This window comes from Lynx canadensis, chromosome C1 (assembly GCF_007474595.2).
Source record: "Lynx canadensis isolate LIC74 chromosome C1, mLynCan4.pri.v2, whole genome shotgun sequence".
Lineage (NCBI taxonomy): Eukaryota > Metazoa > Chordata > Mammalia > Carnivora > Felidae > Lynx > Lynx canadensis.
Window position 1 is genome coordinate 150,344,591 of NC_044310.1, and position 15,649 is coordinate 150,360,239.

Genomic DNA, 15,649 nt, shown 5'->3' on the forward strand with positions numbered 1-15,649 from the left:
ATGAATTTCAAAACTGATCAGTGATAGGAGGTGGGAAGTATATATTTTGTAAAGATAGTGATTAGATATTTATAGATAATGACCCTTTTTTGAGGAAGAATGAACATGAATGATAAAACTTTATATAAAATGCTTTCCTTGGAGCTCTTGGTTTTAATAGGTGTTTATTCTATACCATATTATGTATGCCAGGTACTCTTCTGGGGAATGGATATTTATTTGATGGTGAGTAGCACACAAAGCTGCTGTCGTAACTGATCTCAGAGTAGTCTTTTCTTGTTTTGTGATAGGAGAAAGTGTTATATCAAATAGCTTCGTGGTGAAGAGTACTGACTTTGGCGTGTTGTGTATGTACAGATCATAGTGGTATCACTTGCTGGTTGTGTCACTTCATTTAATTTATCCAAGTTCTCTGAGCCTCCATTTTCTCATCCATAAATTGAGAATATTAATACTTACCTCTTGGTTGTTGAGAGATTTAAACAAGATAATTTCTATACAGTATTTAATTAATAAGCTCAATAAAAATACGAAAATGATACACAACAAAGTATTAACCATTACATATTTTTCTTACAAAAATGACCTTTCCTATTGAGAGATGGCAGTTTGAAGGATATGTTTGCATTTTTCTTTGAAGGTGATATTACAGCACAAGAAATGTATGTAAGTCCTTTATTCCTCGTATCCACCTACCCTACCATCTTGTTAACATGATTGAGCTTCAGCCTTTAGTCTCTAAAGTCTTTTCTTTCTCTCCTTTTTGTGGAACTGTCAAGAAGCATATCAACTATATTGCTTTAGTTTGTGTATACCAGAAAGGAATCTGAAGTCACTTGTTCATTTAATATAGACTGTGGGTGAGTAGCCACCAGATAGAATTGGTACTCTGAGTTGATATCAGACCAGTGACCCAGAGATGATAGTCTCTTGTATCATTAATAGTCCTCTGAGAAGTTCAGTCTTTAAGTTTAGTGTTTATTTGTCACAATCTAGAAATATCTGTTACACCGGAGTGTCAAGATTCCAGGCATATTGTCATTTTTAAAAAGAGATAATAATATTTAGCATAACTGTATACTTTTTAAAAAACTTTAATTAGGAATTTTCCTAAGGAAATAGAGGTCTTTAAATGTTTCTCCCTTGGGGTACCTGGGTGGCTTAGTTGGTGAAGCATCCGACTGCGGCTCATATTATGAATCTTGTGGTTCATGAGGTCGAACCCTGCATCGGGCTCTGTGCTGACAGCTCAGAGCCTGGAGTCTGCTTCAGATTTTCTCTCCTTCCCTCCCTCCCTCTCTCTCTCTCAAAAATAAATAATAAACATTCAATTTTTTTTTCAATATTTCTCCCTCATTTTCTGTTGATGTTTTCATATGTCAAGTGCCTGCGGATGCCAAATTTATAATTCTGATTTGGTTTTGGAGTAGCTTTTTTCTAACTTTAACACTGTTGTAGTAGCAGTATTCTACCTTGTTTACCAGGTCAGTTTGGGTGTTCCAAGAAGCAGGTACCAAAATGGGATTAGTTGTGCAAGAGATTTATTATGGTAAGCACCTGTGATGGATAAAGGGGAGACCCTTCAGACAGCAGTACAGGTCTGACCCTGTAGAAGGAAAAAGGAGAGGTAGAATTGGGTAGGAAAAATACCAGACTACAACATGTTTCTGAGAAAGTTTCAGCCAGACTGATGGGGAGTCCTTGAGACAAAATTGCCTTTAGAGTAATCCTAGGTTCTAGTACCCCCACGGTACTCATTCATTGGCTGGGAGTAGCCCAAGGAAAACATGACTTAGGGTGAACTCCCAGAAGATCCAAAGGTGTAGCATGTGGAGGTGGTGAGTCAGCGATGCTCTCTGAAGCAGGTTCTGTCTGAAAGGAGGTCTGAGCTGGCTACAATGTGACTGCCACAGTTAATAACACTAAGAACTACAGTGGCAAGTATACATACGTTTTATTTAATCTTATCACCAACTCTGTGAGGTGTCGTTCATGAGCAAATGGAGACATTGAGAGCGTAAATAACTTACCCTGGATTGCTGAGCTAGCCACTGAAGAACCACAGTTGTAACTTAGGCAGGATTCTGACTCCTGTGTCTCAAGCGTTTAGGTACCTATACCAGACCGACTACGTGCATACCAGAAAAAATCCTGCTGAACTTACTGTTTGCATTTTTTGATGCATGTCTTCACTTGTCAAAAAAAAATACATTATGCTAGTTCCACCCCATCCCCCTTTTCTCCCAGTATATTGAAGTTGTACTACAGATCTCTAGCTACAGTAAGCAGTTCTCCAAGGATGAAGAAAGAAAATGTACATACACATAGGAATTTCTTTTCCAGAGCTAAAATTGACATTTTATAAATAATTTCCGTGTTGCAAACTTGAGACTAAGAAATCACAGCAATTCAGTGATATGCATTTGGCATGAGTCAGTTTTAGTTCTTAGTGCTTTTCATTGGAAATGGCATAAAAAGTAAGATTTCTTTGAATTTTTTATGCTGTGGGCTTACAAGAGACAGAAGATGTTTTTCTCTTATAGATGTCTGGCAGTGCATGGCAGCAGAAGTAACGCAAGGGTCACAAACCCCAGCAGTACTCCCAGGTCACATGCACCCTTAATTTTTAAAGAATCTAGAGACAACCTAAGCAGTTGATAACAGGTCATTTCTAGGTGATAAAGAGTATTTGATATGGAGTGCTGCTACACTAGCATTTTTATAGTCATTAGATACGATAGTAGGTGTATGTACTTTTAAGTATGTAATGTAATTGGTAACTGAATTACAACCTTTTTTCTTTTTTTTGACATTTGACATTGATTTTGAGGTCTTAAAAGTTTTCTTTCAAGCCTTAAAAAAAATCTGCTTCTGTTTATTTTTATGTAAACACTTTCCATAGTCATTGACTTCAATATAAATGCAATTGGAAATGCCAAAGGCAGCTACTGTTATAAGAGAGACACGGAGACGTAGAGATTATAATTCTAGTAACTACTGCCAAAAGTGCTTATGCATTTTTCTTTCAGAAACCTTTGTATTAAACTAATTTTAAGAGCTTTGCTTAAGAAGAGAGCCTCCTTTGAAAGTAAACATTGGGTTTACATAGTTTGATGCTTTAGAAATTTAGTCTCTCAGTGACCTAGCAGTTGATATGAAAATATGAATTTGAAAATAAATAGCATATTGGATAAACTGTACTATACTTATGAAAGAAGCCAAAAAATTATGGATTAAGCTGAATTTGGAAATAATTACAGTTTTGAGTCCTAAACCAGATTCGTTATTAAAATGAAATGATAGGTCCTTGACCCTTGGGTGTGCTTGGAATAAATATGGAACACAGTATTGTTTTTAAAACTATTTTGCTTTTATAAGCTAAGACAGATGTACAAAAAAGATGCAGTTTTTATTTTGTATTGGCAGCTTCCAAATATTTAGTATCTATTTCCAAGAGTTGCAATTAGTAAAGCAACCATGGTACTGAAATCTGCACATCCCACAAGCTAATTATATTTGCAAGGTCAGAGTGAATACATATTTTCAGAAAAATAAAGGGTTATATAAATATGTGTCTTCTACTTGGCTGTTATATCACAGTTTGTTGATCTGGAGTATAATGTGTACAATTCACAAATTTGTCTGATAACAGAAAGTGGTGTGTGATTGTGTTTATTTTACTAACCAGTATATTCACAGCAATCACTTCCAAATATCTCTCCAGTAAAGATGTGTTAATTACAAAACAGACAAGGTCTTCTATTATATTAAAGCTACTAACAAGAAGACAGCAGGAATCACACATGTAAATAGCATCATCAACCCCTATTTTAGTCCTCTGTTTTGATCTGTGAGTTGCGCATAGACCAAAGGTGCTATTAAAGACTGAGTGTATGAAATAGGCAGCATTATATGAACAAAATTTATTCAACAAGAAAACAGACCTTTAACATGAATTTAACAAGCCTGAGAAATTATAAACTATCATATGCTGCAGATTCATGCAGTGATAATAAACAAAAAAGGAAAGTAAGAGGTTTCCCTAAGCTAGCCAAACTGCTAATGGTTTTGTTATAAGCTGTCTACTGTTGCAGTGACCTCTGAAAAGTCTCAAGGCACTTGTACCAGAAAAAATTAAATGGTCAGGCTGGTGGATAGATTCAATGTGGTATATAGGATTTCAGCATGGGAAGGAATTATAAAAGTCTAGCATCATATTCCTGAAAATATTCTTTATAGTTTAGTTTGAAAGTTTTTGTTAGTACATATTAATGAGGTAGTTTTTATGCAAAGAGTTTTGGCTAAATTACTATTTGGATTTATAAGATATAAACTGAACTGGTTTAATGTATGTATATTTTAAAACAAACTGTTTAGAAAATTCATATAGCTCCAAAAATGGATTCTTTCCCTTGTCCCCTCCCCCAAACCTTAATTAATCTTTGGGGGTTCTTTGTGCAGTATATTGTATCTAAGATACCGTTCTTATCCATGGAGTGACCACTTTGCTGTCATTGTGTTGCATCATGCTGTAAATACATAAACATGGAGAAATGCCTTCAGCTTATACACACCTCCAAGTGCTCACCAGGGCTTTTTCTTGAATCTTACTGTGGCATAATTAACACCTTCTTCACCCATTGCTCATTAGTGCACTGGACATTAATGAGTCTATTTTGATAGGTTGCTCTAAAGGAGAAACCCACTTATTCTCACAGCGCAGAAGGCAATTATAAAATTGTACAGAAATTAAAATGTAGACTATATTGCCATATTTATATTTTTATTGCGTACTAAATCTAATTTTGGTCTGCAGGTTGTTGAACATGTTAGTTTCCTTAAGACAGTTGCTATAGCGATGGCAGCAAATTCCTTTAATCTTGGTGTAGTTAAAGTATTATTTTCTATTGGCTATCATATTGCTGTTCAGGAATTGTCAATCTAAGCATGCAATTTCACACAGGCCATCATTTATTAGTTGAGCAGTGTATCACCTTTAAAATGTTTTATTTAATATAATTTAATTTTTTCTATTTTAGATTTGTTTCTAACTGATCATAATACCTACTTAGCTGGTATTTTCATTTCCTTTTTATGAAGTTTCACACCTGCTTATAATATTCCAGAGAAATATTACAGAGATTTTTGCATGTAAAATAGCTGCCTGCTGTTTGTTTAAAAGTGTTCAGTATAAAAAAAATACATAGACATTTTATTGTGATATATGATGGAATTTTCATAGTTCTGTAGGATTGTTTTTTTCCTACAAATGATTTTACTAAAATTTTAAAATGGAATCAAAGGTTTCTAAGAACAGTTGGGCCAAGATGATGCTTTGCTCTTAAGTTTACCACAACACTTAAATGGTGGAAGTTCTTAATCCTGCATTTATTTAAGTACATCTGTCTATTAAAATGGTCATTTTTCTCCTTTTGCTTACATTTTAATTTTATCTTATATGTTTTTTAGTAGAAAATTTTACTTCTTTGTTTTTCAAACAAGTGATTGAAATTATTTGTGATGTTTTACTAAAGCATGCCTGATATTAGTACCTATTTTTATTATTGCTATATGAAAATAAATGATTAAAAAATTTTAAGTATAAGCAGGAGGTATAAACCTAGGCCATATTCATTTATATATAAATGTGAAAGTTGAGTCTGAATTTCAATTATTGTAGAGGAAAGAAAAAAGTTTCCAAAACTATTAAATCATGTATGTTCTGGGGATACTTGGTTTTATTTTGAGGCAGGAGGACTCTTTGGGGAAATTCAGACTGTTAGAAATAAAAGCAAAATTCAAAGTTGATTTTTTTTTTTTTTTTTTTTTTTTTTTGGCCTGCTGGAGTGGATACTTCTTGTAATGCTTCAGTCTAAGTTTGTATTCTTTGATACTGTTTGTTGACCCTTCATGGTAGCCTTTTAGAAAGGGTGATTTTCTTTTTCTTTCTTTAGATTTTGTTCTTTAGTGTACAGCATGCATACATAACTCTGAACAGATTTTTCAGATGTGATTAGATTTCATGTGGCTTAACTTAAAAATAAATTTTATTTTCTACCTCTTACTCAACTAAACTTACTCAACTATACTCAAACTAATACAGATGGGAAACAGTCTAGTTGATGGCTGCTTTTATAACATTAATAAATCTCAGTTAAAGCACCTTTAAGGCAAATATAGAAAAATACATTATCTTGCTTAAAATTTTTTTTATGTGACGGCAGTATTGAGTTTATTATCTAGGTAATTGATTTAAATTCCCAGAAAGAAGTATCTGTCTTAAGTCCCAGTGCTTTACATAAAACTTAAACGAGTTCTATCAAATCCATGACAATGAACAGAAAAAAAAAATGTTAGGATACTATGTGATGGTTGTTAAATTTCTTAATATAAAAGAACAGATAATACTGTATCATGTAAGACTATGTACTCTTTTTTTATGGAAATATTGAATACACTTAGAAAAAGATGATACCTACTGTTATTTCTGTACTATGAACTTAGGGCCATATCATTCTATACCATGTTCCTGGCTTAAAGCACAGATGACCTTGGTTTTTTCGTATTTGCCTCCTATTCTTGACAGTGGCTTGGATATTTAAGGCCATCAGACAAGGTATAAAGTCTTTTATAGTCACAAGAAGTAAAAGGTATCTGACTAGAAGAGAATACGTGGAGCAAGTGCCTTGCTGGCTGTAATTTTGTTGTCATTTCAAGTACTGTGGTAGTATAATTGATGTGACAGGGCTGGGCTTTACATGTGGTCCCTTAGCTTGTGCTCACTTTCAGTTTTAGTTTCTCTTTGTCATTCATTTTGATTAGGTAAAATTTAGGTGACAAACATGCACACCAATGAAGGCTGTTTGGTTGTGTAAGTTTAGTAATGATGTATTTCAATACTAAAGATGCAAAGTTAATGTTTTTCTTTACTGCTTCATGAAAATTGCAATAATTGGTGTCACCTTACATTACAAGATAGAGGGTGGTGTGCTGATGGCACAGTCAGCAGGAGGTTCTTTTTTATTAATATTATAATTAAATGATTTTCTGGAAATAGGCCAGAAACAGATGCAAGTTGATCATGCCTTGTCCACTGTTGCTTGGCATCATCACTTGCTTTTTAAAAAAGAATTGACCGGACACCTTATTTTTACAGGTTGTTATCGATGCCTTCAGATTGATCAATGCTAATATGATGGTCTTAGGACATGAACCAAGACAAACAACCTCAAATCTGGGTCATTTAAACAAGCCATCCATCCAGGTAATGCCTGTATTTGATAATGTGTTAAAACTCTGTTTTACATTTTAAAAGCCTATTATAAATGGTCATATTAAAATCTGATACTTAGCATTTTAATTTGGTTGCAATTAGTTTTTCTTGTGCTTGAGAAGATGATTATGGAAATTCTGTTGCAAAAGTTAGATTTGCTCATTTATGAGTCCGTTTTTTGTGGAGTCTTTAAACTTTCCTAACATAGTTTGAGGATACCCTTTTTGGGAGCACAGGGGAGCCTTTATCTTGAGAGTACCTTATGGCTTTGCATGGTTAACATTGTAGTCAAGGACCAACACAAGTTTCAGGTAGAGTGCATTAGGTATCACTATTGATTGGTTAGTAGACATTTCTCATAGCATTAAAAATGGGAAAATTGATACACCTTGAGACAGAATTCCTAAATGGTACTTAAAGTTTTCTACCTTTTCTTTGTTTACTCTCCACATTTAAAACAAATTCTACAAAACATCTGTGTATTACTTTTGATTCATTTATGTCTTATTCTAATAATGTCAACCGTCGTTCTCACAGTTATGTGGGCATTTAATATCCTCCTGAGTGATTAATGTTTTCTGTGTATCATTCACGTGTCTCATTGTTTTTACACAAATCTTTATTGTTTGCAAAGATTATTTTAAATGTGTTTTTAAATGCACCACAAACTGTGTCTATATAGTTAATTGCTTCTCTGAAGATTAATTAAATGGACAGAAATACCAGTTTGGTTTAATAGAACACATAGGACAAAGACATTATAGTAGCTATTACTTCTTGCCTTCTGAAACCTTGCTCTGTCATATGATTGTCTTTGGGGAGTTGTGGCTTTGATAGTTAACCATGGTTAAGCCTGGGTTACACTCTGATAACTTTATACCTTTAGATGCTTACTTTTGTAGCAGTCGCTCATCTGAAATTTTCCGAAGTGAAATGTTTTGTTTCAAAGAATTGAGGTGTGTTGCTTTTGCATAAAATTTTTTTACAAGTCAGGGAAAACTGCAGAGTTTAATGAGTATGAAATAAACTACCAGTGTTTTTGATTGGGTACAGACAAGCCCATGCTTGTATGTTCCAGGAGAATATATTATTGGACCTGTTTAGCCTGTGATAATGACCTTTCTTATAAACCCCCATAGTATCATACTGCTTCATTATTTTTTTGCAAAAGGTTAAGTAGCATCTCACAATCCAAGATCATTGTGATTACTACATGGTATATTTCTGCCAGAAGTTTTTACTAATTGCAAGTCAACAGCCACCTGTTGCCAATTTCATGTCTTAAATGTAAACACTGCTTTTTAACTTTATAAATTGAGTAAAATCAATATTAAAATCTGTTTTTTTTCTACAGCAGTCCAGTTTTTATTTTTCGGTGCTACCTTACCGTCTGTCATTTAAGGTAGACCTTATAAATAAAGCAAGTTCCAAACCCAAGTTAGAAAGACGTGTGTATATAATAGCTACAACATCATTGTTTTTCCTTTCATTTTAGTTTGTTTTGCCTTGTAATTAAAATCTGTAAATATATTTATTTCACAGTTTAAATAACGCCCATCAGAATGTCATCTATCTGAGTGCTTTATAGTTTTAAGACAATTTCAGTACTAAAACACTCAAATGGGATTAAGCCAACAAGTGACAGAACAAAGCCACACCTTAAAACTATTTCTCCCATCCAAGTACTAACCAGGCCCAACTCTGCTTAGCTTCCGAGATCAGACGAGATCGGGCGCATTCAGGGTGGTGTGGCCATAGACAAAACTATTTCTTAGTTTTCTAAGACAAGCTAGAAAGAAAGCAACCCAGAAGAATCTGAAATGAATGGTAATATTTATAATGGACTTTTAATATATGTTAGCAGAATCTTTGACTTGGGGATCAGGAGCCTTTCCAAAGGCTTTTATTTTGAAGGAAAATTAGTTCGTGTTAAGAGGGGCCTTCCTCCTAAACCAACTTCTTTGTAACTGGGGATAGAAACCACTTATGCTGGTGGTTACTAATGCTTCTCTAACATTGATTTTTTTTCTGTTATACTTACAGTAGTGGGGAAAATTATTATTTTATAGATTACTGTTTAATAATTTGAGGAAAATTCAAAATATGTTAAGAAAAAGGTTATAAAATAGGATATAAAGGTTCTCTTAGCAAATACATATTTTATAAACTGTGCCTATGTATCTATACCAAAATATTAGCATTGATTACTTTTGGTGGTGGCATTATGGAATTTTTTTCCTGTTTTTCCTTTTCCGTGGTTCCTAAACTTACTACTGTGAAACGTTTATTACTTAAAGAAAACATTATTTTTAAAACGCTAAAACAGGGTTGAAATAGGTACCATAAAACAAAGCTAATAGACAAAGTTTATGTTAACATCCATGTTTTAAGTAAGGAAAGCCATTTTAATCCTGATAGGCAGAAGTATAGTGCCCACCCTATGGACTTTTGTTTTAATATATGAGAGTTTGTATTATTTTGTCCTTGGAATATTTGACCATTATTGTCAAAGGTAATAGGATTGAGAGTTAACAAGCATTTTATTTTAGTAACTAAAAATTTTAAACTATATTCCACTTAAACTGTTAAGAGCATTTCAAATCTTTGAGATCCATAGTATAAGTGAAGCTTGGGTTGTGAACTGCATGGAAATTTGATAACTTTTGGTGCACAGATGCATTGTGCAAGGACCGTGAGCCTCTAAGTGTAGCCCTGAATACAGTTGCATTGTCTAACAGAATTTTAAGCTGTTTGAAAAACTTTTTTTTTTTTTTTTTTTGAGGAGTTATAAAACTATTGCCCTGGAAGGAACCATTGAGGCCCAGAAAGTTTAAAATTTGCCCAGGTTTCATAGTGAATTAACGTAGGAACTGATATTTATAACCTGTGCTCCTGGTTCTTTATACTGCACTTGGAATTTAATTACATAATGAATTTTAGCACAGATAATATATTTATACAGTTCAAAATTTAAAAGGTACAAAAAGGTAGTTAGCAGAATTTGAATAAATATTTGAATAACTCAAATGGTGATTGATTTTGAAGTTTATTTCACTGTAATGATTACTTGTATACTTGTTTTGAATTTGTCATGCCAATAAAATCATGAAGCTCTACTCTAAATTTTTTTTTTTCCACGTTTATTTATTTTTGGGACAGAGAGAGACAGAGCATGAACGGGGGAGGGGCAGAGAGAGAGGGAGACACAGAATCGGAAACAGGCTCCAGGCTCTGAGCCATCAGCCCAGAGCCTGACGCGGGGCTCGAACTCACGGACCGCGAGATCATGACCTGGCTGAAGTCGGAGGCTTAACCGACTGCGCCACCCAGGCGCCCCTATGAAGCTCTACTCTAAAGATGAACTAAAACAGCATAGAAGTAACCTGGAAGTTAATCAACATATATCAAAACTCCCTTTTGTCTATGGTCCTCCAAACCATTCTTAATCTAGAACAGATAGCACCTTACTCTGATAATGAGTACCAACCTAGGCAGAATTTTCTTCTTGAAAGGTTACAGGATTTGAGCATAGAAAACCAGGATCAGGATATACAGGAAGCACATAAATAAGCTAAATGCTGTTAGTAAATCCAAAATATACTATCATAGAAACAGTGTTGTAAAAGGTGGCTGGTTTCCCAGGCCAGCCACTGAAAGCTTATTTAGCCCATAGTATACAATATTATAGAATAGAATCAGACTTTTATAACAGTGCTTCTCTGAGAAACTGCTACGGATTTAAAAGAAAAAAAATTTTTAATGTTTATTTATTTTTGAGAGAAAGAGAGCATGAGGGGGAGAGGGACAGCGAGAGAGGGAGACACAGAATCGGAAGCAGACTCCAGGCTCTGAGCTGCCAGCACAGAGCCCGATGTGGGGCTCATACTCACAAACCATGAGATCATGACCTGAGCTGAAGTCGGATGTTCAACCGACTGAGCCACCCAGATTCCCCGAAACAGTTGCGGATTTTAAGTAGCCAATTAATGAATGAGCTTTGGGAATGAACCGTGTTTTAATGAAGATTTTCCTAAATTTTCCTAAGTCCATCATATGTTTGTTAAGTGTAAATCAAAAAGTTATGTAGTGATGTTTCAGGAACTTTCCTAGCTGTATAACTTTCTTCTTTATCTCTCTGACATACTGTGGCCTTTTTTGTATATTCTGTTTAATTTGTAATTTGACCCTTCCAAATGGTTAGTTCTCCCTCTTGATAAAACTAATCTTATGTTTGGTATATGCTGCCTCAACTTGTCAACTAAATTGGTTAATTTTTTTTTTTTAATGTTTATTTGTTTTTGAGACGGAGAGAGACAGAGCATGAACGGGGGAGGGGCAGAGAGAGAGGGAGACACAGAATCGGAAGCAGGCTCCAGGCTCTGAGCCATCAGCCCAGAGCCCGACGCAGGGCTTGAACTCACGGACCGCGAGATCCTGACCTGTTCTTGGAGTCAGACGCTTAACCGACTGACCCACCCAGGCGCCCCTAAATTGGTTAATTTGAGAGAATTTAATATTCACTGAGGCTGAGTTTGGGGGGCTTATGTGGAAGGAGGACTGTACCTGGCCAAATTATTGTGATTTGGAATGTGCTGGTGTTACACAGTGCTCACTTACGCAGTGAGTAAGTGAAACTGGAAGACTGCTTGGGGATATCATTTTATTTAAGCTTAAATATTTTTTATTATGATAACTACTACTCTTTCATGCTGTATTAGTTTTACCTCTTTTACCTAAATAATGTTAAGTGAAAAGTAGGTAGTGCCTTCAAATCCCAAACTGTATATTTTAGCAGTATAATTACCCTCCAAAATGTAGACTGTGGGCACACTGGCTGATTTTTGCGTTTATTGGCTATAGGTGTTACTAGCTTTATGGCTGCTATGTAGAAGTATGTAGTTAGGGCATTGTACAAAGGCACTTCAATGAGGGGACAATTGGCAACTGAAATCTAGTGTTAAGTTCCACTCTCCACTTGGGCTTTATCCACGGGAAGGACTAGTACCTTTTTCTGATTCTTCTACCCAGAGGATACACTTCCTAATTTACATAAATACTAGTACATATTAAGGGAGGCCCTGATTAATTCTACTTTTTTTTTAAATTTTTTTTTAACGTTTATTTATTTTTGAGACACAGAGAGACAGAGCATGAACGGGGGAGGGTCAGAGAGAGAGGGAGACACAGAATCCGAAACAGGTTCCAGGCTCTGAGCGGTCAGCACAGAGCCCGATGTGGGGCTCGAACTCACAGACCGCGAGATCATGACCTGACCTGAAGTCGGAGGCTTAACCGACTGAGCCACCCAGGCGCCCCTAATTCCACTTTTTGATCTGCATAGCACAGCATTTGTGAACACTGAAATTTGACTCACTACTGATGATTATTGAGATGAATAAGGATTTAATAGATACATTTAGTACTTTAATTTTGCACATCAACCATTTTATTATAGCAGATGTTAGGATAAGAATGGATTGTTATAGTACATATTAAAATGTTTTAGTACTTGGTGGAATGATTTTTGCTAGTAGAAAAGTTTTAAAATAAGACTGGCTATGCTTTGTTTTTATCCTGGTCCTTTAAAGTGTAAAGACTTATGAATCCAAGAATTTCCTAAGATATGTTGTGGCATAGTATGGTAGAAAAAACATGGGCTTTGGAGCCAGAAGTACTCAGGTTCAAATCCCATCTTTGCCTTGATATAAAACTGGTACAGATTAAGAATTGTGTTATATTTTCTTCATCTGTCAAAATACAAATAGAACCAGTCTACCTTACTGGGTTGTTGTGAAGATTAGAAGACTTAATGTGCAAGACAGAGGCTGAGTATTCATTAAATGTTTCCTTTCTACCCCTTCCTCCTCTACCTCAATACCTTAAGACCTTAACTGTAAAATTCCAACAATTAGAGAGTGTGGTGGTGGTTTTGGTCAGCTTTAGCTTTATATTTGAGTTTTTATACTTGTTGAACATAAATCCAAGGTGTATTTCTGTACTTTAATGTCTTACTAGGCAGATAGAGAGTCTCCCAGAGTACCATTCTGAACCCCATTTGAATGTCTGTTGCTAGCGTTCCATTATTTGAGCAGTTGCACGTGGATTTCATCACAGACAGATTTCATTGTTTCTTAATAAAGCCATGTCATTAGATTAAATTTTTATTATGACCTTCCTGTTTGTCTTAGAAGACAAGTGCAGTGGAAAAAATTCTGGTTAGTGAGATTGCTCTCACTGGTTAAGATCATGAGGTAAGAAATGGACTTTGTTAATTTGGAGACATGTGTAGACACAATTATTTGACTCTATATATGACTCTGTAGAACTGAATCAAGAAACAGGGAAACCCCAGATTAATGTTGTGTGTGAAAAGATAAGTATTATTATGACTAAATTTTAGGCTTTTCTTTTGAAATAACAAAGAGCCCCTAGATATCATAAAATCAGACTTAACAAATTAAGTATTATTTATAGATTATGAATAGTTAGTTTGTAACTTAAATTACAGTGACGTCAGACCCTGTCTCTGACTCTGAGCAAGGCTACTGAAACTGTTGAATTTGTGCTGCTGTGTATGATATTTTGAAGAATGTGTGACCTGTACTTCTAAACCTTCTAAACTTATAGCTGAAAAAAAAAATACATTTTCATTTATTTAGGTTAAAAGACTTTTTTTAGAAGATGGTAAAGATACTATTTACAGGATATGTCAGCAGTTTTGAACTTTTACATGCAAAATATTAATTTGTCCTTTTCTAATAATTTATATATATAGGCGTTAATTCACGGACTAAACAGACACTACTACTCCATTACTATTAACTACCGAAAAAATGAACTGGAACAGAAGGTAAGTTAAAATTTTTATCTTAGAAAGCCATTTAAACTATTACCTAGTATGTTTGAATTTGATGTGTTCGAATATTTTTTCATTCCAAATGAATTTCAGGAACATAAAGGAATATTTTATTGGACATATTAAAGACATTTACCTTATTGGTAGGTGCTAAAATAGAGAATAAGTAGGAAATAAACGTTTATGTTTGGTTGTATGAGTTACTATAAAAATCTTTCTCCTCATTCTGTGATGTTTCTGATTAATGTATCTTTTCTAATGAAATAACCTGGGCGCCTGGTTATTCGAGGTGTGCCTGGGTGGCTCAGTCGATTGAGCGTCCAACTCTTGGTTTTGGCTCAGGTCATGATCTCACAGCTCACGCTTTCAGGCCCCGCATCAGGCTTCATGCTTCACACACTTCAAGCAGTGTGGAGCTTGCTTGGGATTCTCTCTCTCTCTCTCTCTCTCTCTCTCTCTCTCTCTCTTTCTCTCTCTCTCTCCCTCTCTCCCTCTCTCCCTCCCTTCTCCTCTCTCCCCTTCTCTCCCCCTTCCCTCTCTCTCCCTCTCTCCCTTTCTCTCTCTCTCTCTCTCTCTCTCTCTCTCTCTCGGCCCCTCCTCTGCTTGCTCTCTCTGTCTCTCAAAATAAATAAATAAACTTAAAAAAAAATTAAAAAGGGAAATGCAGTAGTGTTTTCAGATATTTACAGCTACATTCTTACCCTTTTTATACTAGGCAATTTTAAATTTGATTACCTTAACAATTACCTCACATCTTGGTTATAACATTCTTTTGTTTCTACTATTTTAGGATTATTTCACCTAATGCCAAATATTTAAGTCTGCCTATTGCTTTTTGAAATTATAATCAGAACTGCTTTTTTCTTTCTTTACTATTACAATTAGTCATCTTCCAAATTAGTTTCTTGCATTTCTCTCTGAGAGAGACTTACCATAATTTTTAAGAGCAGTAAGTACTATTGATAGCCAATACATTTTGATTCCCATGTGACTCTCTGGTCCAAATGTGACGAGTAATCAGTAGTAAACAAGACGTTTCTTAACTGGTTGAAACTGTTTCGCACAAAGGTACCTTAGAAGGGTATTCACCTGTAGCACATGAGGTGGATGAGAAGTGGGATAAATTGGGCCGTTCATAGTGCCCCCTCTTTCATTTTTTTTAAATTATTTTTTACTTTTATTTATTTGTTTGATTTTTTTAATTTACATCCTAGTTAGTTAGCATATAATGCAATAATGATTTCAGGAGTAGATTCCAGTATGGAATCCCTTATATATAACACCCAGTGCTCATCCCAATAAGTGTCTTCCTTAATGCCCTACCTGTTTACCCATCCCCCCTTACCCCTTACCTATCCTCCCACCCACAACCCCTCCAGCAGCCCTCAGTTTGTTCTCTATATTCGAGTCTCTTATGTTTTGTCCCCCTCCTTGTTTGTATATTATTTTTGCTTCCCTTCCCTTATGTTCATCTCTTTTGTATCTTAAATTCCACATGTGAGTGAAGTCATATGATACTT

At 35.0% G+C, this 15,649-nt stretch overlaps 1 protein-coding gene across 1 annotated transcript in view; it reads left to right on the forward strand.

Annotated features, from left to right (window-relative positions):
- The window catches only part of PSMD14 (proteasome 26S subunit, non-ATPase 14), a 100,690-nt gene that overhangs the window by 66,175 nt on the left and 18,866 nt on the right, over nt 1-15,649 (forward strand). Inside the window, exons 8-9 of the mRNA XM_030325206.2 lie at nt 7,157-7,264; nt 14,049-14,123. Coding sequence (XP_030181066.1) covers nt 7,157-7,264; nt 14,049-14,123 — 183 coding nt within the window. The remainder of the gene's footprint in view (nt 1-7,156; nt 7,265-14,048; nt 14,124-15,649) is intronic.